Genomic DNA, 26,771 nt, shown 5'->3' with positions numbered 1-26,771 from the left:
AAGATTTGCCCACCATCACCTCTCAAAGGCAACCAGGGATGAGCAATAAATGGCGGCCTAGCCAGCGACGCCCATGTCCCACAAATGAATAAAAAAGAAATCTTATCCAAAATCCCACACCTGTGACAGTGTGGTAGTTCCTCAGTCTTGCACTGGGGGCATCAGTGAAGGTTTTGTGTTCAAGGGGGGAGTTCTCCGGCCTTTCATGCCGGTGAGATTCTCAGTCCCGCCAGGTTCACACACCCTCCCGTGGGTTTTGCGACGGCACGGGGTGACACCAACGGGAAATCCCATTGACAGCAAACAGCGGGACCAGGAAATCCCATGACCAGTGTACGATACACCACCTCCCGCTGCTGGGAAGCTAGAGAACTCCCCCCCACAACCATCAGAGCCAAGGTGCTACCAACTGAGCCATGGAGAAAGGCTAAAAAGTCATGTACGTCCTTATAAACAGGAATTATTTATCTTCAGGGAATGATATATTGAAATATGCCTGGTGTTTCACTCCCTGGTGTTCGGAGGAATGCAGTGTGGGCATTTTGAAAGATGGAAAGGCAGGTCTCGTTTCGATTCTATTCCCAGCTGACTTGTCCAACCAGAGAATAACTTTGTCTATTTATTTGTGTTCTAAGTCCAGGATCTCATGCAACAGGGCTGTAACTCAGCCAGCAGCTGTCTATTTTGACTGGGCCCTCTGCATAATCTATCAATTGAATGATGATAGTTTGTCATAGTCTTCAGTGCCTGGATCATCTGTATATGTCAAGCAGCTAATTATGTTCCATAGCAGAAAGCTGAATAATGAGCAGTATTGGCCTCACACCGCTTCCACTCTTGTCTGTCTTTCTCAAATATCCAGAAAATATATTCGTCTACAGGATGAGATCAACTTTCTAATCAAGTTACAAATAAGAAGAATTAGCTGGGCGATTCTCCGGCCTCCCAGGGGTGTGGTTCCCACTGGTGGGAGGTGCTGTGTTGTTTGCCAGCTGCAGGATTCTCTGGTCGTGCCACACTGTCAATGGGAATTTCCATTGATGTCACCCTACTCTAGCAGGAAACCCGAGGGAAGGGGTACACTTCCGGCGGATCGGAGAATCCCACCGGCATGAACGGCCAGAGAATTTCAGCCTAGATTATTTTTTTGAAAATCAGTTTACCTTCCTTTGCCTTTTTCTTTAATTTTGTTTTACTCCATCCCGAAAGCCAATGCTCAGAGTGGACCGAGCAAACTCGAATCCATTCCTCGCTCGCTCCAAAAGCAAAACTGAAAATCCAACTGAATCCAATTCAAGGTCCCCACAAGAGAGACAAGAAAGGTCCAAGCTGACAAGATCAGACATCGCATCCCATCTTGAGCTTGATCCAACGCTTGATCTTAGCCAAAGGGCCCAGAAGCCCCCAAGAGATTGACTCATCCATCATATCCGACCATGTGTGCTTCCCTCACTGCTTTTTGTTGATAACCTCACTAAACACGTGTGCCCTACATAAAGACAGGCCCTTGGCACAAAGTCTTCTCCATGCCTCCCTCTCCTGTGCCAGTCTTGTCATTTTTTTTGATAACATCTTTACAATTTTCAAACCTCTCCTTCAGTTTGTGTCGGCATCACTAATATTCAAATTCTGCCAACATTTATACGATATTCTTCTCCCTTCTCTTCTTCCTTTAAATTTTCCCTCCGTCACATCTCTTAATAGAAACATAGAAGATAGGAGCAGGAGGAGGCCATTTGGCCCTTCGAGCCTGCTCCACCATTCATTACGATCATGGCTGATGGTCAAACTCAATAGCCTAATCCTGCTTTCTCCCCATAACCTTTGATCCCATTCGCCCTAAGTGCTGTATCCAGCTGCCTCTTGAATACATTCAATGTTTTTGGGGTCAACAATTTCCTGTGGGAATGAATTCCACAGGCTCACCACTCTTTGGATGAAGAAATGTCCCCCCACCTCCATCTTAAGTGGTCTACCCCGAATCCTTACACTGTCAGTTAATAGTTGGTTTCCTCTGACAGTGTTCCGTGCTCAATCTTTCTGCCGATTCCGATTTACCTTCAGCACATTTCTTTCTTCACTCGCTCTCCTCAGCACTTCACCACATGTTAATTTTCCTCTCCATTTGATCCTTTCCATTCTCCTCCAAACCCACATTTCAAACCTATTTAGCAAGTTGGTCTCCTCTTCCTGGAAGGTTCAACTCTCCCATTCATAATAAACACTCCAAATTAAACTCTCTACAACTCAATTCTTGAACAAGTTTATGTTTAACCATCTTATACCTCCTGCTGTAAACCTCTCCACCTCTCATTCTTCCTTTAAGACCCTTTCTTAAAACCCATCTCTTTGATTAAGCTTTAATGTCCCCTCCTGATGCCTTCTCCTCTGGCTCAGTGTCAATTCCTCTTGCTGGCATTGCTCCTGGGATATCGCACTTTTGGGATATTTAATAACATTAAAGTTGCTATAAGAATGCAAGTTGTTTTCCTTATCCATCACATTACTATCAAAATATTTCTGGTCAAGATCCATTCGATCATAGAATCCTTCATCAGGTTTTGCGTAGAGTCCTGTTGACAACATACACTCTCTGTTTCTGTAATACAAAAGACAGGAAGCTCCAGGATTTTACACTGACATCCTCAGAGACTCTGCTCTTCCCCCTTGATGACTTGTGGTCAGTTTGAAATTTAAATCAGAAGCAGGCGGCAAAAACACATCTCTATACATCTATTCACATATGCCACCCTGCTAATGGGTAGCACTCTTGTTTTGGTGTCAGAAGGTATGTGTAAATCTCCCACATCTGGAGCCCATAATCTAGGTTGACAAATCCTGTGCAATACTGAAGTAGTGCTGCACTGTCAGAGATGCTTTTCCTTTTGGATGAAATGTTAAAATATGGCCCTTTATGCCCTTTCAGGGTATGTACCATCTCGCCTAGGATTTCCCTGGCCCTGTCATGATAGATAAACAAAGCAGCCAAAAGTTCACTGGCCCCCCTGCGCTCCAGTAAATTCCATTGGCAGTCGGGACCAGAGGATCCTGACGCTTAGAATCATAAAGTCTCTAGAGTACTGAAAAAGGCCATTCGGCCCATCGAGTCTGTACTGACCACAATGCCACCCTTTTCCCAGAAACCCACAACATTTACCCTGCTAATCCCCCTGACATAAGGACCAATTTAGCATGGCCAATCAACCTAACCTACACATTTTTGGACAGTGGGAGGAAACCCAGAGGAAATCCACACAGACACAGGAAAACATGCAAACTCCGCACAGACAGTGACCCCAGGCTGGAATTGAACCTGTGTCCCTGGCGCTGTGAGACCACCTCCGTATTAAGTGGTCTAACCATTCTGCCACTGTGCCATCCTGCTTGAGTCAGTGTTTGCAATTAGAGCAGGGGCTTTCTTCCCAGTGTCCTAACCAGCATTTCCCCCTCAATAAACATCATTAAAAAAAGCAGTTTATTCTGTCTTTAAAGTCTTCTTTAATAGTCACAAGTAAGGCTGATATTGCAATCAAGTTATTGTGAAATTCCCCTAATTGCCACCCTCCAGCGCCTTTTGGGGTCAATACACCCAACCATCATGTCTTTCAGAGTGTGGGAGGAAACCCACGCAGACACAGGGAGAACGTGCAAACTCCACACAGACAGTGACCCAAGCCGGGAATCGAACCCTGGTCCCTGGCACTGTGAGAACATAAGAACATAAGAAATAGGAGCAGGAGTAGGCCATCCAGCCCTTCGAGCCTGCCCCGTCATTCAATAAGATCATGGCTGATCTGTCGTGGCTCAGTTCCACATTCCCGCCCTCTCCCCATAACCCTTAATCCCCTCTCTCATCAAAAACCCATCAACCCGCGTCTTAAAAATATTTAGCGAGGCAGCCTCCACCACCTCAACGGGCAGAGAATTCCAGAGATTCACCACCCTTTGAGTGAAGAAGTTCCTCCTCAACTCCGTTCTAAACCGCCCCCCTTTATCTTGAGGCTGTGCCCCCTAGTCCTACTGTCCTTTCTGAGCGGGAAGAGTCTCTCCACCTCTATCCTATCCATCCCATTCATCATCTTATACGTCTCAATGAGATCTCCCCTCATTCTTCTAAACTCTAACGAGTACAAGCCTAGTTTATTCAGCCTCTCCTCATAGCTCAACCCCCTCAACTCCGGTGAGGCAGCAGGGCTAACCGCTGTGCCACTCTAAAGACATTGTTGTCCGTGGAAGCCTGCCGTGAGCAAATTGATTGCCATTTTCATAATGGCAGCGACACTATAGAAGTACTCGATTTGTCTGCAAAGTGCTTTGGGGCTTTCTGAGGTCATCCTATGCAAGTTTTTAAATGTGGCTATTTAAAGAAAGTCATCACATCTTAAATATGCACAATTGGCAAGTAACATTGGACAGCAGCATGGTCAACCAACTTCACTGGGCTCTAGGACCCAGGTGCAACATTTAGTATTAGGTATTTAATCGCTTTAAGCCTTTGTACATCTCCTGAACTCTTGTGTGTCTGAGAGTGTGTGTAATTTTACTCCAGCAGGTGGGGATGTGGTGCCTTTTGGAATCTGTAGCTCAGCCCCGGCCCTGGTGTCAGCAAATAGATCGCCGGTCAACAGCCAAGAGTGCCAGGGTTCTCTCACGGCACACCACTGCTAAGGACTCAACCCACAAGGAGAGGAACAGAGACAGTCGCACAGTGCCAGTTCTTCACTGTAGATCCGATCAAGGTGCTGCCTGACTCAGCAACCAAGAAAGCACAGAGGAAGGGGAAAGAGAGAGAGAGAGAGGAGAAAGAGAGAGAAAAAACATTCAGTTAAAAGCCACGATTGCTCATCTCAGCTCTGACTTTTACAAAAGGGAAATTTACAGATTAATTTGAGGTGTCAGCTCAAAGGATGAATACCCGACCACATCAGAGGATGAATTTAACAGGTCAAAATCGCCAGGATTTTTAAGATACAACCATTGACAATTTGAAGACGCCAGGAAGAATTGTTTGTGCCCAAAACCTTGTCGATCTTCTGCAGGGTTGTGGGGATTTGCTTGTTGTTAAAGCGCAAAAAATGTCGGGGCGGACCAGAGCTGAGGAACCCAGGCTTCACTGGAAAATGTCCCATACCTCTGGGGAAGATGGTGTGAGGCTGTTTAACAGGGCAGCAAGCAATGATGGGACTAGTACCTGCTCCAGACTTTACCTGGCCTTTATCTTAATATTACTCACACTGACACCACGAGTGGAATCTTCCTGGTGGTAAGTCCGATTCATTCAAAATCATGACCAAAGTCATTTCCACTTGTTTTGCTGACTGGTTTGCGAAGATGGGGAGCCCGTTTATTTCAAGGTGGTCCCCTCGTTGTAAAATGTATATAGAAGTGCCGGAGACGGTGCAAAGATATTTATTGGGAAGATACCAGGGCCTCAGAATAGATTGAACAGGCTGGGGACTTATCCTCTCGAAAGCTGAAAGAGTGAGAAGACAGAGAGATCTTGAGGGTTATGAAGGGTCTCGATAGGGTAGACTGAAAAATTTGTTTCAACTTGGGGGAAAAACCAAATTTTGAAGCCTTCAACATAAGATAGTCATTAATAAATCCAGTAGGGAATTCCAGAGAAACTTCTTTGCCCAGGGAGCGGTGACAATGTGGAACTTTCTAATTGGGTACTTGAAACTTGTAGCATAGATGCCTTTAAAGAGGAGCTATATAAAAACATGACAAAGAAAGGAAGAGAGGGATAATGCCAATGAGATTAAATGGGATATGGTGGAAGGAATCTTACGCGGAACACAAGTGCTAGTATAGACCAGTTTGGCTGAATGGCCTATTTCTGTGTTACAAATGCTACGTAATACTTTATACTGTTCCCAACTCCTGTTTGGACCCTTTCAATTTCCCGTCCAATCTGTTCACAACACCATGAACTGGCTGGAGAAAGTCGAAGGATCGAGCCCTGTGATCGCAGCTTTATCGTTCCCGAACTTCCTGCTGACAGCCATGGCTCAGTCGCCTCACAGTCAGAGGGTGGTGGGTTCAGTCGAAATCCAAGGATTTGTCTTTTCGGATAAGTCGTTAAAGCCAGACCCTGTCTGGTGGTCACAAAAGATCCTTTGGCACCATTTCGAAGAAGAGTGGGGAAGTTCTCCCCAGGGTCCTGGCCAATATTTATTGCTCAACCAACATTCAGCACAACAGATTATCTAATCATTAACTCATTGCTGTTTCTGGGAACTAACTGTGTGCCAATTGACTGCTGAGTTTCTTAAATTACAACAGTGCCACTTGATAGAATCATAGAATGTTTACAGCACAGAAAGAGGCCATTCAGCCCATCATAACTGCTCTCCCAAGATCACGTCACCTAGTCCCATTGCCCCGTCTTCTGCCTATAGCCCTGCAAATTTTTTATCCCCAGGTAATTATCCAATTCCCTTTTGAAAGTCAAGATTAAATCTGCCTCCAGGCAATATCCAGACGAGCCTAACATTTCACTTTGTAAGATTATTGTTCCTCATGTGGTCATTGCTTTTTTTTAGTGATCGGCATAAATCTGTTCCTCTGATTCGGAATCCTGCTGCCACCAGGAACACATTCTCCCCATTCACTCTGACCAGATCCTTCATGATTTTCAACCTCTATCAAATCTCCTCCTAATCTGCCCTTTCCCAAGGGAAGCGGTCCCAGTTTCTCCCAGCTATTCACAGAACAGAAGTTCCTCATCCGTAGAAGCATAGAATCCCTACAGTGCAGCCATTCGGCCCATCAAATCTGTACTGACTCACCAAAAGAGAGTCCTACCCAGACCTTCCCCTCTCCCTGTAATCGTGTGCATTTATCATGGCGAATCCACCTACCCTAGACATCTTTGGGCACAAAAGGGGCAATTTACCATGGCCAATCCACATAACCTGCATATCTTTCAACTGTGGGAGGAAACTGGAGGAAACCCACGCAGGAGGGTTTCAGAGCCTCGAGGCTTCTCTACCATCCATCACGATCATGGCTGATCATCCAACTCAATAGCCAATTGCTGCTTTCTCCCCATAACCTTTGATTCCATTTGCCCCAAGTCTACATCTAGCCACCTCTCAAATACATTCAATGTTTTGGGGATAGCAATGGCCTAGTGGTTTTATCACTAGACTATTAATCCAGAAACTCAGCTCATGTTCTGGGGACCCGGGTTCAAATCCCACCACGGCAGATGGGGAAATTTGAATTCAATTAAAATTCCCAAAATTAAGAATCTACTGATCACCATGAGAACATTGATGAAGGAAATCTGCTGTCCTTGCCTGATCTGGCCTACATCTGGCTCCAGATTTGCAGCAATGTGGTTGACTCTTAACTGCCCTCTGAAATGGTAAGCCACTCAGTTGAAGGGCAATTAGGGATGAGCAATAAATGCATCAACAACAACAATAAATGAAAGAATAAAAAAAAGTTCTTGCTTCCTCTCAGGAAAGCCAGTTGGCCTCAGTGCCGAATCACATGAGTGGGTATTGGATGACACAAGGATTGACCCATGAGCTGCAAAGGGTCTTCGTTGATCAATAAATTGCCAAACATCGTTGTCTCTGAGGTTATGAGCCATTCAGCCCCTTGAACTTACTCCATCGTTCCAATGAATCATGGCTGGTTTCACCTTATCCCTTTTACCTTCCTCTGCTCCATAACCATTGATACCTTTATCCAACATGGGTTCAAACAGTAACTGGTGGAATTTAAATGCAATTAATTAAGGAATTCAATGAATCAATAAATCTAAAATTGAAAATTAGTCCCAGTAATGGTGACCATGAAACTATTGTCAATTGTCGGAAAAACCCATCTGGTTCACTAATGTCCTTTAGGGAAGGAAATCTGCCGTCCTTACCTGGTCTGGCCTACATGTGACTCCAGAGCCGCAGCAATGTGGTTGACTGTCAACTGCCCTTGGGGATGGACAATAAATGCTGGCCAATCAGCGACACCTTATGAATGAATGAAAAAAAGCACATGGAGAACGTTCAAACCCCATAGAGTCACCCAAGGCTGGAGTTGAACCCAGGTCCCTGGCACTGTGAGGCAGCAATGCTAACCATTGTGCCAACACTTCTCTATCCCTGTACCCATTCCTGTCAATCTTTGCTGGACCTTTTCCAATGCCTTCATATCCCTCATGAAATATGATGTTCAGAACTGGATACAATATTCCAGTTGAGGCCTCACTATTGTTGAATACAGGTTCATCATAACTATCATAACTCACTTGGTTTTATACTCCACAGGTCTATCTAGAAAGCCTAGATTCCTGTGTACTTTATTAAAAGGAGGTGATAGCCTAATGGTATTATCACAAGGCTATTAATCCAGAAACTCAGTTAATGTTCTGGAGACCTGTGGAATTTGAATTCAATATTTTTAAAAAATCAGGAATTAAGAATCTACTGATGACCGTGAAACCATTGTCAATTGTGGTAAAAGCCCATCTTGTTCACTAATGTCCTTTAGGGAAGGAAATCTGCTCTCCTTTCCTGGTCTGGCTTATGTGTGACTCCAGAGCCACAGCAATGTGGTTGACTCTTAAGTGTCCTCCAAGGACAGCTAGGGATAGGTGATAAATGCTGGCCCAGCCAGCGATGCCCATGTCCCACAAAGGAATAAAAAATTATACTTCCTCAACCTGCCCTACATTCTTTAAAGATTTGTGTGCATATACTCCCAGGTTTCTCTGTTCCTGAGCTCTGTTTCGAGCTGTACGCTTATCTTTATGTCGTCTCTCCTCATTTCTCTCACCAAAATGAATCACTTCACACTTCTGTGCAAAACACTCTGTCTGCCACCGTCTGCACATTCCACCAATCTGTTTACGTCCTAATGAATTTTATCTCTATCCTCCTCCCATGATTCGTGTTATTCATAAATCTTAAAATTCTACCCTCTGTACCCAAGTCTAGGACATTAGTATGTACCTAAGAAAGTAAGGTTCCTAATGCCAGCCTCTGAGGGACCTCCATGGTAAACCTTCCTCGTTTGCTTTAGTAAAACATTTGACAAGGTCCCTCATGACAGGCTGGTGCAAAAGGTTAAATCACACAGGATTAAGGATGAACTAGCTAGATGGATTCACAACTGGCTTGGCCATAGAAGGTAGTGTTGGAAGGATGTTTTTCTGAATGGAGGTCTGTAACTATTGGTGTTACACAGGGATCAGTGCTGGGATCTCTATTGTTTGTAATATATATATATAAATGATTTGGAAGAAAACTTAGCTGGTCTGATTAGCAAGTTTGCGGATGGCACTAAGATTGCTAGAATTGTGGACAGTGATGAAGATTGTTAGAGGATACAGCAGGATGTAGATAGGCTAGAAAATTGGGCAGAGCAATGGCAGATGGAATTTAATCCAGACAAATTAGGCGTGGCGCAGTGGTTAGAACTGCTGCTTCTCAGCTCCAGGGTCCTGGGTTCAATTCCCGGCTTGGGCCACTGTCTGTGTGGAGTTTACACATTCTCCTCATGTCTGCGTGGGTTTCCTCCGGGTGCTTCGGTTTCCTCCCAGAATCCAAAGATGTGCGAATTGGGTTGATTGGCCATGCTAAAATTGCTCCTTAGTGTCCTGAGATGCATAGGTTAGAGGGATTAGTGGCTAAAATATGTAGGGATATGGGGGTAGGGCCTGGGTGGGATTGTGGTCAGTGCAGACTCGATGGGCCGAATGGCCTCTTTCTGTGCTGTAGGGTTTCTATGAAATGTGAGGTGATGGATTTTGGTAGATCCAATTCAGGTGGGGGCTATATCGGAGAGATCTGGGAATACAGGTCCACATAGGCAGCACAGGTGGAAAAGGTGGTGTAGAAAGCATATGACATGCTTGCCTTAATCAGCTGGGGCATTGAGTATAAAAGTTGGCATGTTACAGTTGTATAAAATGTTGGTTAGGCCACATTTGGAATACTGTGTCCAATTCTGGTCGCCACACTACCAGAAGGACGAGGAGGCTTTGGAGAGAGTACAGAAAATTGTTTTTGACAGACAAGGGGATTAAGGGTTATGGGGAGAAAGCAGGAAATTGGAACTGATCCACTTCAGATCAGCCATGATCTCATTGAATGGCAGGGCAGGCTTGAAGGGCTAGATGGCCGACTCCTGCTCCTATTTCTTATCTTCTTATGTTCTTAAAACATTTACCAGGATGTTGCCTGGTATGGAGGGTATTAGCTGTGAGGAGAGATTGAATAAACTGGGATTGTTCTCCCTGGAAAGACGGAGGGTGAGGGGCAATCTGATAGAAGTTTATAAAATTATGAAGGGTATGGATAGGGTGAAGAGTTGGGAGCTTTTCCCCAGGGCAGAAATGACAATTACAAAGGGGCACAAGTTGAAGATAAGGGGGGGGAGTTTCAATGGAGATGGAGATACGCAGGGGGACGTTTTTTACACTGAGGGTGGTGGGGGCCTGGAATGCACTGCCAAGTGAGATGGTTGAGGCAGACACGTTAGTGAAATTTAAGACTTATCTGGATAGATACATGAACAGGCGGGGAATAGAGAAATATAGACGGTTCGTCTAGTTAGGACAACATGTTCAGCGCACGCTTGGAGGGCCAAAGAGCCTGTTCCTGTGCTGCACTGTTCTTTTGTTGTGCCAAGGACCTGGGTTCAATTTCCAGCTTGGGTCACTGTCTGTGCCGAGTCTGCACATTCTCCTTGTGTCTGCGTGGGTTTCTTCCGGGTGCTCCGGTTTCCTCCCACGGTCCAAAAAAGGTGCTGGTTAGATGCTAAATTCTCCCTCAGTGTATCCGAACAAGTGCCTGAGTGTGGCGACTAATGGATTTCCATAGTAAATTCATTGCAGTGTTAATGTAAGCCTTATTTGTGACACTAATAAATAAACTAATGAGGTCTCAGCCACTCCCCCAATTCTGACTTTAGTGATCACCTGTCAATTCTGTTGCTTGGGTCTCAGGAGCACTCCCCCAGGTCCAGTAGTGAAGGCTGCCGGGCTCCTTTGCAGGGGGGGCCGCGCTGTCCTGAGCTCCTGCCTCCCTCTCCTGTCGCCCCTCATTAAACAGCAAGTGCAGAGCCCAGCTGTGAATAGGTTGCTGCCTGTAAAACTCAGCCAGAAAGTGCTGTACTGCCTCAAGTAAGCTCACAACCCCGCCACACTCCGGCACCTGTTCGGGTACACTGAGGGAGAATGTAGTACGGGCCAATGCACCGAACCAGCACGTCTTTCCGACTGTGGGAGGAAACCAAAACACCCGGAGGAAACCCATGCAGACACGGGGAGAACGTGCAAGCTCCACATAGACAGTGACCCAAGCTGGGAATTGAACCCAGGTCGCTGGAGCTGTGAGGCAGCAGTGCTAATCACTGCGCCCCTGTGCCGCCTTCACCAGGTTCCCAATGATCATGTCAACATTCAGCCATTGGAGTCCAAGCAGAATCTACTCAACTCCTGTTGCGGCTCCTTCACATCTGGTTGAATAATCGCAACACTTTCAATTTCAAGGCATTGATTTAGGTTCATGCTGTTTAACTGGAAAGAACTTCAGAACATAACAAATAGGAGCAGGGATCTCCCCCTCCAGCCTGGTCCACCTTGCGCTAAAATCCTGACTGATTTTGACCATGATTCCACTTTCCCACTTCTTCCCCATAATCCCTGATTCCCGTGGAGTTGGATAATCTCAGCCTTGAATATACTCAATGACCCAGTCTCCACACTGTCCAGACTAGAAAATTCCAAAGATTCATGACCGTCTGAGAGCTGAAATTCGTCATCATCTCTGTCATAAATACACAACCCCCTTTTTCTCAAACTGTTCTACATTTCCCACAAGGGGCAACCTCCTCTCGGCATTTACTGCTCAAAAACCCCTCAGAATCTTCCTATATTTTAATAAGATTACCTCTCCTTGTTCGAAACTCCATTGAGTAAAGGCGTAACCTGCTCAAACTTCCCTCAGAGGATCTGTTCCCAGTCTCGCTCTCGCTCTCTAACACTAAGTGTGTGTGTTTGCGCATGTGTGTGTGTATGTGTGTGTGTGCATGTGTGTGTGTGTGTGTGTGTGTGTGCATGTGAGTGTGTGTGTATTTGCATAATGATGTGTGTGCATCTGTGTGCATGTGGGTATGTACTTGCATAATAATGTGTGTGTGCATGCGTAGCTGTATGTGCGTATATTTGCATAATGATGTGTGTGTCTATGTGTATGCGTCTGTGTGTGTTTGTGTGCCTGAGTGTGTGTGTGTGTGTGTATTTGCATAATATTATGTGTGTGTGTATGTGTGAGTGTGTAAGACTGTGATAGAAAATACTGCCCAATGTGTGTGTGACTGTAAATGTGACTGTGTGCGAGCGACTGTTTGTGAAACTCTGGAGACAACTGATGGGTAGGGCAAGCTGGTAAAATTGCACGACAGCCGACAAATCAGGTTCTCGCCTCTCATGATCTTACCGGATATCCAGCACACTCAGCCCTCTGCCTATTTCCTGGCCCCTGCCTTCCGAGAGATCTGTCAGCTCTCTGCTGGTTGCCATTGCGCACGTGCAACCAGAGGTCAACACGTGCGCAATGGCACCCTGTGCTGTTTCAGCAGCCTTCCTGGTGAGTTAAGTGCTGCCCATTCCATCTGGTGGCTGGAAATGGTCAAATCCATTTCTTCCTTCTCTAAATGCATAAGATACTGAATTTGGAGTCGCTCAAAAAATGGATCTGAAGCTCTCTTGTTTTTGTATTAACTGGCACTTCGAATTATTCTCATAGAATTCTCCCCTACACCCCCAACCCCCCGTGTTTGAAACTGTGTGAGAGACCGTGGGTGGGATTTTCTGGCCACACTCACCCCAAGTCTGGAAAATCCCACCTGAGGTTAATGGACTTTTGCATTGTCCGCCTCTGCCTGCTCCGATTCTCATGGCAGGTGGGATGGGAAAATTCCGCATGGCGTCTGACTGTGTGTGAGCGCGTAGGTGGGACTTTACAGCCTCGCTCATCCCAAAAGTGTAAAATCCTGCCCAAGGTCAATGGACTTTCCCATGGTTTGCCCCTTGCCCGCTCCGATTTCTGTGGTGGGCAGGGCTGTAAAATTTTTGTCTGTGTATGAGACTGTGTGTGTGTGACTGTGTATGAGACTGTGTGTATGAGACTGTGCGTGACTGTGTATGAGACTGTGTGTGTGACTGTGTATGAAACTGTGTGTGTGACTGTGTGTGTGACTGTGTGTGAGACTGTGTGTGACTGTGTATGAGACTGTGTGTGTGACTGTGTATGAAACTGTGTGTGTGACTGTGTGTGTGACTGTGTGTGACTGTGTATGAGACTGTGTGTGTGACTGCGTGTGTATGACTGTGTATGAAACTGTGTGTGTGACTGTGTATGAGACTGTGTGTGACTGTGTATGAGACTGTGTGTGTGACTGTGTATGAGACTGTGTGTGACTGTGTATGAGACTGTGTGTGTGACTGTGTATGAGACTGTGTGGCTGTGTGTGTATGACTGTGTGTGTGTGTGTGTGTGTGTGTGTGTGAGAGAGAGACTGTGAGACTGTGTCCTGTGACTGTACATTTCTATGTCTATGCATGTATTTGATATGTGAGTCTATCCATATTCTCTGGAGAGCCAATCTTTGTCTTGGGTTTATTATAGATTCTACATGGGCAGTTCAGTGGATTTTTTCTGTGTTTAAGGTTTAATATTCGTTATTTTCGAGATTTAATACAGGGGAAAGTCAGAGAATATCTTATGTTGGGAGATTATTAAACATCCTGTGCTTGGTGTAGTCACTATTTGGAATTTCTTTGACTATTTTTACACAGAATCTATTGAGAAAATGAAGAACCACTTTTAATTGATGGTGTTTATAACCAAGTGGATTTGGACTGGTATGAAAAGGAAGGCTCGTAGATTTGGAGAGTGTTATGTTAAAGCCAGATACTGACACTGTTATCCAGGGTCATCAGGATCAGAGTGGGTATCTCCTCCCCAGCACTCCCGACAAACATTCCCAGTGTAGGGAGATGGAATGTCCATTCTCACTGAGCCTCACAGGAATCGATTTCAAAAAGGAATAGGACTGGAAGTGGGTCTGGATAACAGCTCCAGGGGCCAAGCTCCTTCCCTGCTGACCCTACACCTCACCCAAGTCATAGAAAGAGAGAGAGAGAGAGAGACCAGGAACCGAACCCATAGAATCCCTATACTGTAGGAGGAGACCATTCGGCCCATCAAGTCTGCACCACCCACAATCCCATCCAGGCCCCATTCCCAAAACCCCACATTTTTACCCTAGCTAATCCCCCTGACACGATGGTCAATTTAGCGCAGCCAACCAACCTGATCCGCGCATCTTTGGGCTGTGAGAGTCCAAAGGGAACCCAGAGGAAACCCATGCAGACACAAGGAGGATGCGCAAACTCCACATAGGCAGCGACCCAAGCCAGGAATCGAACCCAGGTCCCTGGCGCTGTGAGATAGCAGTGCTAACCACTGTGCCACATGCTGTCCCAACCACCTGTAGGGTCAGGGAAAACACAAATAAAGACTAGTAGGTTCGCACTGAGATTGGAGAAAGAGAAAATCTGGGGAACTTTAATTGGAACCAAATAAAAAACTTCCCTTGGAGCCCAAACATGTAAATTTCCAGAGTTTTCTCATTAAGCAAGTTAATGAGAATGGAGTAGGCAAGGACAAGGCTGATTCTGAGCACCACACTGGTGCTTGCCTGTAATATTTGCCAACATATTTTAGCCACTGCGTCTTGTTGGTGGGATTTCCTGGCTTCTTACTGCTGTCTGGAGTCAATCTGAACCCACAGGGTATATTTTTTAATTACTCTCTTTTGGCATCTAGGCAGTTTGTGGGTAATACTTGCAGATCTCACAGCTGTCCCGTGTAAAGGCTGATTCATCAGATATCATTCCACTTTAGCCATGTCCTGTAATAAGCCTAAAGTCCCATCTAAAAAAGCAAGAACTCCCAGCACTGAGAATCCCAGCTCCTGGTTTTGCCCTCTTGCCACGACTTAGCTTCTCAAGGGCAGACAGGAGACTATTCCCTAGTGGTATTATTGCTAGACTATTAATCCAGAGACTCAGCTAATGTCCTGGGGATCCCGGGTTCACATTGTTACAATGAATCATAGAGTCATAGAACCCTACAGTGCAGAAAGAGGCCCTTCGGCCCATCGAGTCTGCGCTGAACACAATCCCACCCAGGCCCTACCCCCATATCCCTACACATTATACCCACTAATCCCTCTGACCTGCACATCCCTGGACACTAAGGGGCAATTTCTTAGCATAACCAATCAACCTAACCCGCACATCTTTGGACTGTGGGAGGAAACCGGAGCACCCGGAGGAAACCCACGCAGACACAAGGAGAATGTGCAAACTCCACACAGACAGTGACCTGAGCCGGGAATCGAACCCAGGACCCTGGAGCTGTGAAGCAGCAGTGCTAACCCACTGTGCTACTGTGCCGCACCAAAAATGCTGCATTTTTGAGAGTTTATTCGTTAAGTTTGGGGCTTGTAACGATTTCTATTTTTGAGCCACCTTCTCCAACCAGCAGAGAAAGCGGATTATGGGAAGGACTGGTAGACATTTTGGGATGAGGCTCCGGATTCTCTGATCTCGTTCGCAGCTGGGATTCTCCAGTCCCGCTGCAGTGACTGGAGATTTGGCTGGGTGCCAGATTCTCCATTCTCGCCGGTAGCGGCATTGGGACGTGAATGAATAGTCAGAGAATTCCGGTCGAGTTGTTTCTTCTTATGGGGAGGAAACTCAATCCAATGTTTGGATCTGGGCTTGTTACGAATAAAAGCGGTGGTTTCTCCCTGACCGGGCCCCCTCTGCGTTTTGAAGGTGGAAGCATTTGAAGCAGGTTCACAATCCTTCGCCCACCGGGAGAGGTTTGGAGACGGGGGGGCGGGATTTTATGGCCTCGCTCGACCCGACACCGGAAAATTATGCCCGAGGTCAACGAACCTCCCCATTGTCCGCCCCTCGCCCGCTCCAAGGCAAGGCAGTAAAATTCCGGTGATGGTTGATCAAATCATGAAATTTCTAACTCGGCACCTTCACATTCCCAGAGGTTGCTATTCCCCGTGGAATAGAGGTTTACATTGGGCACTTTGGGATTGGCAATTTGGGCACAAACTGCACTGAACACGGTGCCAGTTTTCAAAGTGAGTTCCTTTGCTCAAGTTTCCACTCAAACTCATTTGTAAATTGCATTTATTATGCGGGGAAATGGAATATAAAAGCAGGGAAGTTTTACTGCAGCTGGGCAGGGCCTTTGCTGAGATCACATCTGGAATAGCATGGACAGTTTGAGCCTCCTTCTTTGTAAAAAGGATAGAATTGCACTCGAAGCTGATCAGAACAAGCCCATTGACTCATTCCTGGGTTGAAGGGTTTACCTAATGAAAGAAAGTTGATCAGGTTGGGCCTTTACCCAGTGGAGATTGAAGAATGAGAGGTGATCTTATTGAAACATATAAGATAGAATCCATAGAATCCATACATACAGAGGGAGGACATTCGGCCCAGCAAGCCTGCACCAACAATAACCCTGACGCCCCCTTCCTCCCATATTTCATGATCCCTTTAGCCGCAAGAGCTACGTCTAATTTATTTCTGAAATCAGACGTTTTGGCCTCAACTATATTCCGTGGTAGTGAATTCCACACATTCACCACCCTCCGGATGAAGAAACTTCTCCTCATCTCAGTTCTAAATGACTTACACCTTATCCTCAAACTATAATCCCGAGTTCTGAACTTCCCCACCATCAGGAATATTGGCAGGAATTTTACCGCCTCGCCCATCCCAGAATCGGGGCATGTGAGGCTCACAGAACGGAATTCTCCACTGGCCTTGGGTGGGGTTTTACGAGCCTCACCCGAGTGAGGTTGTAAAAGCCTGTCCATTCTTTCTGAATCTACCCTGTCTAACCCTGTTAGAATTTTATGAGTTTCTATGAGATCCCCTTTCACTCTGCTAAACTCCAGTGAATATAATCCTAAAGGACTTAGTCTCTCCTTATATGTGACAGACCTGCCATCCCAGGAATCAGCCTAGTAAATCTTCACTGCACTCTTTCTATAGCAAGGACATCCTTCCTCAGATAAGGACACCAAAACCGCACACAACACTCCAGGAGTGGCCTCACCAACACTCTATACAATTGCAGCAAAACATCCAGATTCCCACACTCAAATCCTCTCACTATGAAGGCCATCATACTACTTTCAGCGACTGAAACACAAGGACTCCAAGGTCTTGTTGAATATCCACCTCTCTCAATTTACACCCATTGAAGTAATAACCAGTCTTCCTATTATTGTTACCAAAGTGGATAACCTCACAATAATCCACATTTTACTGTATCTGCCCTGCATACGCCCACACACTCAGCCTGTCCACATCACGCTGAAGCATCTCTGCATCCTCCTCATGGCTCACCCTCCCACCCAATGTATCATCTGCAAATTTGGAGATAATACATTCAGTTTTCCTCTTCCAAATCATTATAACATGAACAGTTGGAGTCCTTGCACAGATCCCTGAAGAACCCCACTAATCACTGACTGCCGATCAGAAAAAGACCCATTTATGCCAACTCTTAGTTTCCTATCTGCTTTCTAACCGTCTCAAAACATTACCTACAATCCCACATGCTTTAAAGTCACACAGTAATATGTTAATGAGACCTTATCGAAAGCCTTCTGAAAATTTAAATAAACCACGTCCACTGGTTCTCCTCAGCCAGCTCCACTAGTTACATCCTCAAAAAATTCCAACAGATTCGTCAGGTATCATTTCCCTTTTGTAAATCAATGCTGACCTTGTCTGATTATATCACTGCCTCAAAATTCCGAGTTATGAAATCCTTGATAATAAACTCCAGCAACTTCCCCACCACCAATGTTAGGCCCACTGGTTTATAGTTCACTCGTCAATTTAGCATGGCCAATCAACATAGCCCAAGGGGCTTTTTGGCAACCCCAGAGCAGGGTGTCGCTCACTTGGAGGGATAGATACTGGTACCAGTGAGTGGGGGGTTGGTGGGGGGGTGTGGGGGGGAGGGATGCAGATGCCTTGAGAAAGGACAGCCCGATCTCAAAGGAGCCAGCCTTCCTGACACCTATGGGTCCCCACCCCATAACAATTTTTAAGTGTGGGTAAGTTTAATGAGAATCTTCTCAGGCTCCAAAAGCATGTCAAAATGTGGGTGAATTGTGAACTGAGTCACACCAAACCACCCAGTGGGAATCTCATTGGTTTTTCCGCTGGAGACAACACTTAAGAACATAAGAAATAGGAGCAGGAGTAGGCCATCTAGCCCTTCGAGCCAGCCCCGCCATTCAATAAGATCATGGCTGATCTGTCGTGTCTCAGTTCCACATTCCCGCCCTCTCCCCATAACCCTTAATCCCCTCTCTTATCAAAAACCCATCAACCCGCGTCTTAAATATATTTAGCGAGGCAGCCTCCACCACCTCAACGGGCAGAGAATTCCAGAGATTCACCACCCTTTGAGTGAAGAAGTTCCTCCTCAACTCCATTCTAAACCGCCCTCCCTTTATCTTGAGGCTGTGCCCCCTAGTCCTACTGTCCTTTCTGAGCGGGAAGAGCCTCTCCACCTCTATTCTATCCATCCCATTCATCATCTTATATGTCTCAATGAGATCTCCCCTCATTCTTCTAAACTCTAACGAGTACTTAGGCCAGATTCTCCGACCTCGCCCGCAGCTGCGATTCTCCAGTCCCGCTGCAGTGAACGGTTATTTGGCTGAGCACCAAATGCTCTGTTCTCGCTGACTGTGACAGTGGGGCATGAACGGCTGGAGGATTCTGGCCTTAGAAATTTTATGGGAGAGTTCTGCCCACCATGTTATAAATGCACCCTCCTGCTGCAGCACCTCTAATGGCAGGAGGACGTCAATGCAGCCAGATATCTTTCACCCGGGGAGCTCCCATCATAGCATCGAATCCCTACAGTGCAGAAGGAGGCCCTTTGGTGCATCGAGTCTGCATTGACCACAATCACACCCAGGCCCTATTCCCACAACCCCACACACTTATCCTGCTAATCGCCCAACACTATGGTCAATTTGGCATGGCCAATCAGCCTAACTCGCCCATCTTTGGACTGTGGGAGGAAACCGGACCACCTGGAGGAAACCCATGCAGACATGGGGAGAATGTGCAAACTCCACACGGACAGTGACCCGAGGCCGGAATTGAACCCGGGTCCCTAGCGCTATGAGGCAGCAGTGTTAATCACTGTGCCACCGTGCTGTCCCAGTAAAATTAGAGAGAATTGAGAGTGGAAAATAGTTGGCAGGGGCCACGTGAACATGTGCTGGTAGATCTTTGCTTTCAACAGGAGGTAGCTGGGGGCTAGCAGATCAGTTCCTGTTCCATATCCTGTCCAAGGCTGGAAAGGAAGCCTCAACAGGAAATATGATGGTCAGCCAACCTGCTCTCAACTGCAAAATGCCCCTTCCTAAAATTTACATTCTCTCCGTGTCTCCGGGTGCTCCGGTTTCCTCCCACACTCTGAAAGACTTGCTGAGCATTGACCCCAACAGGCACCAGAGTGTGGCGACTGGGGGAATTTCACAGTAACTTCATTGCAGTGTTAATGTAAGCCTTACTTGTGACTAATAAAAAAACAAACTTTTATAGTGTCCTTTAGGGAAGGAAATCTGCAGACCTTATCTGGACTGGCCTACCAGAGCCACAGTAATATGATTGACTCTTAAAAGGTGGTATGGTGGTAAGTTCACTAGTAATCCATGTTAATGTGTTGGGAACAGGGGTTCTCATCCTGGCAGAACAGCTAATAGAATTTAAATTCAAGGAATAAAGCATGAAATTGAAATCTAGCTTCAGTAATGGTGACAATGAAACTATCGTTGAATTCCTCTAGTACAGCATGAGGCCATTCAGCCCATCGCGTCTGCACTGACTCTCTGACAGAGCCTCCTACCCAGGCCCCAGTGCCAGTAACTCTACGTATTTACCACTTTAATCCCCCTAACCTACACATCTTGGGTCACTGAGGGGCAATTTAGCCTGGCCAATCAATCTAACCCGCACATCTTTGGACTGTGGGAGGAAACCCATGCAGACACGGGGAGAACATGCAGACTCCACCCAGACAGTGACGCAAGCCGGGAATCAAACCCGGGTCCCTGGTGCTGTGAGGCAGCTGTGCGAACCCACTGTGCCACCTTTGAATGTTGTAGAAAGCCATCGAGTTCACTATCCACATTTCGATGGGAAATTTGCCACCCTTACCTGGTCTGGCCCACAGCAATGTGACTGATTCTTAACTACCTTCTGGAATGGGACATCAAGCTACTTAGCTGAAGGGTCATTAGGGAGGGGAGACAAAGCGTTGGCCACACCAGCGCTGCCCATACCCTGTGTAAATTTCTTTCAAACTCAGAAACTGCAGCGTGATGGGAAAGAATTGGGGCCCATTGGACAGCTCCTTCAAAGGGAAAGCAAAGGCGCGATGGGCCAAATAGCTTCCTCCCTGGGCTGTGACTCCCAGTAAATCATTGGGAGCTGTATTTGGGATGTTGGTGTGAGGTAATGTGATCTAATGGCACTGGTCTCTCCCACAGGTACATTGGAGCCCTCGGAGCCCGTGTGATCTGTGACAACATCCCCGGATTGGTCAACAAACAGCGGCAGCTGTGTCAGAAACACCCGGATATTATGCAGTCAATAGGGGAAGGAGCCAAGGAGTGGATTCGTGAATGTCAGCACCAATTCCGACACCATCGATGGAACTGTAGCACCTTGGCCAGGGACCACACCGTATTTGGCAAAGTAATGTTGCGTAGTAAGTTGTTTTTTTAAAGAAAATTTTCAAGTTTAAAATGGTAAGGAAGCAAGCACAGAAACATAGAGAATAGGCGCAGGAGTAGGCCATTCGACCCTTTACATCTGCACCATCATTCAATGTGATCATGGCTGATTATACACCTTCAGTATCCCACTCCCACTTTCTCTCCATACCCTTTGATCTCTTTAGCCACAAGGGCCACGAGCAGCTCCCTCTTGAACATATCGAACCGACTGTCCCCAACAGCTTTCTGTGGGAGAGAATTCCACAGGTTCACAACTCTCTGAGTGAAGAAGTTCTTCCTCATCTAAGTTCTGAATGGCTTTCCCCTTATTCTTAGACTGTGACCTCTAGCTCTGCACTTCCCCAACATCAGGAACACTCTTCCCACATCTGGCCTGTCCAGTCCCATCAGGATTTTATATGTTTCTATGAGATCCTCTCTCATTCTTCTAAATTCCAGTGAGTACAAGCCCAGTCGATCCAGTCTCTCTTCATATGCCAGTCCTGCCATTCCAGGAATCAGTCTGGACTCCCTCAATAGCAAGAATGTCCTTCCTCAGACTAGGAGACCAAAGCTACACACAATACTCAAGGTGTGGCCTCACCAAGGCCCTGTGTAACTGCAGCAAACTATCCTTATTCCTATACTCAAATCCTGGAATTGGAGAATTCCTGCTGTGTGAAAGGGGACACTTTAGCATTCAAATGCCCCCATCTTAAAACACTCAAATTCAAACACTGCTTCATTTAGTGAAAGGATGTCGTGATCTGCCTCTTTATATACTCAGTTATGAACTCAATCCTGAACAGAAAGTAGGGGTTACAAACCCTCCAGCATTGGCCTGGACACTTCATAAACGATTAACCCCCAGGACCCTGGTGTGAAAGATCAAATGGTCACTAAAAATAATTATATACTTTAAAAAAATGTTTTGGACTCTTTCGGTTATCAGTTATGAAAAATATTGGAGATTGAATCAAGAATCAAGAATGAATCAAGAATGGGTGATGAATGATGGCCAGCAGAGTGGCACTGCCGCCTCACAGCTCCAGAGACCTGGGTTCAATTCCAGCTTCGGGTGACTGTCTGTGCATAATTTGCACATTCTCCCCGTATCTGCATGGGTTTCCTCTGGGTGGGCTCCAGTTTTCTCCCACAGTCCAAAAGTGTGAAAGTTAGGTGAATTGGCGATGCTAAATTGCCCTTTAGTTTCCCAAGGTAGGTTAGGAGGATAAGCAGGATAAACACCCAGGATTAAGGAAATGGGGTGAACCTTGGTAAGATGCTCTGTTGGAGAATTGGTGCAGACTTGATGGGCCAAATGGCCTCTTCCTGCACTGTAGGGATTCTGTGAACAATCTGTTTCCAATTGGCATGGGCATCATGTGAAACCCCAGAAATATATGTCCAGCCAAGATCAGCAACCCTAATATTAACAGAAATTGACATATTTCCAAGCAGAAGTTGCATTAATTCCATGGGAATTTCTAAGTATTATTCTTTAGATGGTTCAAATAATTTGTGATTCCACATTCAAGGGTTGTGGGTGTCGCTGGCTGGGCCAGCATTTATTGCCCCTCCCTTATTGCCCCTTGAACTGGGTTGTTAGTTAGGCCATTATCAGAGGGAAATTAAGAGTCCAGCACATTGTTACAGATCTGGAGTGTTCAGATTCGAGAACTCACTCACTGTCCTATCTCCAGGTCAGTGATTGTGAAAAGCCCAAAGAGTTACCTTTCCATCTGGGTCTTCTCATATCCCGTGTCCAAATAAAGGAAATGAACACGTCCTGAGTGGCACTCTCTAACTGTAGATTCTTTCGACCTATTAAACATTAGGTTGTTTTCCAACTCATCCTCCCATTTAAGATGTGACTCTCGGGCAGCTAAGTGGCTGAACGCTCCGTAGACGCCCCACAGGTTGTAAGCTGGTTCTTGGAATGCGCACTGCTGTAGATCCCCTGCATCACAAGCAGACGGATTCCTGGCTAGGATTGTTGGCTGCGCTTTTCAAGTGTGGCAATTCTGAGCCAACAGCCTGCAGAATATCAAAAGCCCTGACGCGCTGTTGGGTGCTGAGTCCCAGCCAGAACCTCACTTGCTGCAAATGATTTCTTCAAACGCACTGTCCCGAGTTAAAGGGACAGCTCACAACACATACACAGAGTTTTAGGGATAAAGCTGGTGGCAGCGTGGTAATGTCACTGGAATACTTATCTAGAGGCTTCTGTTCCAGGGGGGTGTGGGTTCAAATCCCACCAGTGGAGCTTAAATTCCATGAATAAGTTATGGAATTATAAAGCTAGTCTCGGTGGAGATGGCCATGAAACTATCATCGATTATCATCAAAAGCCATCTGGTTCACTAATGTCCTTTAGGGAAGGAAATCTGCCATCCTTACCCAGTCTGGCCTAAATGCGACTCCAGAGCCACAGCAATGTGGTCCACCCTCAACTGCCCTCTGAAATGGCCCAGCAAGTCAAACATTTCAAGGGCAACAAATGCTGGGTCTTGCTAGTGGATAAAAGCAAATTACTGCGGATGCTGGAATCTGAAACCAAAAGAGAAAATGCTGGAAAATCTCAGCAGGTCTGGCAGCATCTGTAAGGAGAGAAAAGAGCTGACGTTTCGAGTCCAGATGACCCTTTGTCAAGGCTCCTTTCTCTCCTTACAGATGCTGCCAGACCTGCTGAGATTTTCCAGTGTTTTCTCTTCTGGTCTTGCCAGTGATGCCCACATCCCGTGAAAGAATGTTTCTTTTTAAAACGTGAAGATCTGCATTCAGGATGTGAAATATGGGGATAATCTCCCAAAGCGTTTCCTCAGCCTGTACTCACTCACAGCCTGGTGAGGAGGATAGGTTGAGAAAGGCTTTCTTTACCCAGAGGGAATGTGGAAGTAGCTGAGGTTGGTAGCATATAGGGCGGTACGGTGACATAGTGGTTAGCGCTGCTGCCTCACAGCGTCAGGGACCCGGGTTCGATTCCCGGCTTGGGTCACTGTCTGTGCGGAGTTTGCACATTCTCCCTGTGTCTGCATGGGTTTCCTCCAGGTGCCCCGGTTTCCTCCCACACTCCAAAGGGTTAGGTGGATTGACCCGAACAGACGCCAGACTGTGGTGACTAGGGGATTTTCACAGTAACTTCATTGCAGTGTTAATGTAAGCCTACTTGTGACACTAATAAAGAAACATTCAACTTTAGATACATCTAAGAGGCAGTTAGATAAACCCAGAAGGAAGGAAGATGTGGGGTCTGCTGATAGGGTGGGATGAAGAGGATTGGGTGAAAACTCGTGTGAAGCACAAATGCTGGCATGATACAGTTGGGCTGAATGGCCTGTGTCTGTGCTGTAATTCCCTGTAATTGTGTATTACCCTATCGTATAGGACATTACAGCACAGTACAGGCCCTTTGGCCCTCGATGTTGCGCCGACCAGTGGAACCAATCTAATGACCCTCTAACCTAAACTATTCCAATGTTACCCATATGTCTATCCACTCACCATTTGAATGCCCTTAAAGTTGACGAGTCCACAACTGCTGCAGGCAGTATATTTCAGGACTCTCAGAGATGGTGAGTTGGGAATATTCTGCAAGTATTTAATTTATCAAACTATCAGCCAGCCACAATCAGAGATTAAATGACTTTTTTATTTAAAAAAAGTAAAAGAAACAAAATCCACAGGGGGTGGGAATCTCGCATTGCAGTAAATAATGCTCCTTCCACAGGAACAAACATGTAGGTGACAGCAGCAAGCCTAAGCAAGGCATTCCGGTGTCTGTGGCTGTACCACAGATAATTCTTTACATTGAAAGGGAAGCTTCTCAGTCATGTTTGCCACAACTTGCCTTAACTGTGCCGCTTCTCTCTGAGTCAGGAAGTTGTAGGTTCAAGGCTCGATCCAGGAGATTTCAGCACAGAAATCTACAACTTTGAGTGCAGTACTGGGGGAATGCTTATATTGTGGATGATAGTTATTCAGAGGCACCAGCAGGTGGATGTGAAAGATCCCATGGGTATTTGGGGGAGGGGGTTCTATCCAATGTATTGATCAATATTTATCCCATAATCAACTTCACTAAATAGATTACTATTCCACTACAGTTTGTGGGATCTTTCTGTACGCTAATTGGCTGCCATGTTTCCTTCGTTATAATAGTGACTGTATTTCAAAGTAATTAGCTGAAAAGAACTCTGGCACATCCTGAGTGATAAGTGATGTTGGAAAAATTAATGCTTTATTTAAAGAAACTTTAAAAAGCAAATTAACATTTTAGCAATGGCACATTGGTTTTAAGTGAAAAGCACACACTCAAACATACTTAAATACACTCAAACACACTCAAATACACTCAAACACACTCAAATACACTCAAACACACTCAAATACAGTCAAACACACTCAAATACAGTCAAACACACTCAAATACACTCAAACACACTCAAATACACTCAAACACACTCAAATACAATTAAACACACTCAAACACACTCAAATGCACTCAAACAAAGCAGGAGTGGGGGAGGAGGAGTGGGGGGAGGAGGAGTGGGGGGAGGAGGAGTGGGGGGAGGAGTGGGGGCGGAGGAGTGGAGGAAGGAGGAGTGGAGGGAGGAGGAGTGGGGCGAGGAGGAGTGGGAGAGGAAGAGCAGGGGAAGGAGAAGAGCGGGGAAGAGGATTGGGGATTAGGAGCGGGGGGAAGGAGAAGTGGGGAGAGGAGGAGTGGAGGGAGGAGGAGGAGGAGTGGGGAAGGAGGAGAAGGGGAGGAGGAACGGGGGAGGAGGAGTGGGGAGGAGGAGGAGTGGCGGGGATCAGGTGTGGGGGGGAAGGAGGAGAGGGGGAGGAAGCTTGGGGAGAGGAGTCGGAGGAGGAGGAGGAGTCACATTCAAACACGTGCAAACACAATTAAACACACTCAAAAATGCTCAAAAACACACAGACACATTCAAATACACTCAAACACACTGGAACGCACCCAAACACACTCAGATACACTCAAACAGACTCAAACACACTCAAATATACTCAAACACACTCCAAACACACCCCAAACACACTTAAACTTACCCAAATACACTCAAACACACTCAAACACTCTCATACACACTCAAATACCCTCAAATACATTCAATCACACTTCAACACACTCAAACACGCTCAAATACATGCAAATACACTGAAACACACTCAAACACACTCAAACACACTCAAATACACTCAAACAAAATCAAATGCACTTAAAAACACTCAAATACACTCATACACATGCAAACACACTCAAATAATCTCAAATACACTCAAAAACACAGAAAAACACTCAAACACACTCAAACTCAAATACACTCAAATGCATTCAAATACACTCAGACACACTCAAATACACTCAAATAAACTCAAGCACACTCAAACACACTCAAATATACTCAAATACCCCCAGATAACCACAACTACACTTAAACACACTTTGTGCAGCCATCCTGAATCCTCCAAAGAGGGCTATCTTGCTTCATAACCTGTTAAAAGTATTTGGGAAGGTGTGAACTGTTCTTCATTAACGTTTAAAGGTCCATTAATATAAAGACCTGCCTGACACTCGCTTTAAGTGAACAATTAACAAGTTATTTACTTAACCAAATACTTCACCAGGAACTTTTAACTAAACAAGTTACATAACGATTCAAGTGAAGTCTATTAAAACGCTGTTCAAATAAATAGAAAGACCATTCATTACCAAAGAAATAATAATAATTCAGTCACTTGCAAAAATATACAAACAGGTTTTCTGGCTTTGGAAAAATATTTGGAGAGCTTCTGGCGATCCTGCTATCTGTAAACTCTTTCTGATTTGGTACCTTTCTGTGAGATAGATGGAGAGTTCTCTGAAAAGATATTTCAAGCTG

The 26,771-nt window shown here is 45.8% G+C and overlaps 1 protein-coding gene across 1 annotated transcript in view; it reads left to right on the top strand.

Moving 5' to 3' along the window:
• Positions 1-4,557: 4,557 nt before the first annotated feature.
• Positions 4,558-26,771, top strand: part of wnt2bb (wingless-type MMTV integration site family, member 2Bb) — a 63,932-nt gene continuing 41,718 nt past the window's right edge. The window contains exons 1-2 of the mRNA XM_080209707.1: positions 4,558-5,263; positions 20,644-20,864. Of these exons, the coding sequence (XP_080065833.1) occupies positions 5,076-5,263; positions 20,644-20,864 (409 nt within the window). The 5' untranslated portion in view covers positions 4,558-5,075. The remainder of the gene's footprint in view (positions 5,264-20,643; positions 20,865-26,771) is intronic.

Source organism: Carcharhinus amblyrhynchos, chromosome 22 (assembly GCF_965287045.1).
Source record: "Carcharhinus amblyrhynchos chromosome 22, sCarAmb.v2.hapA, whole genome shotgun sequence".
Taxonomy (NCBI): domain Eukaryota; kingdom Metazoa; phylum Chordata; class Chondrichthyes; order Carcharhiniformes; family Carcharhinidae; genus Carcharhinus; species Carcharhinus amblyrhynchos.
This window is presented reverse-complemented; position numbering and strand designations above follow the sequence as displayed.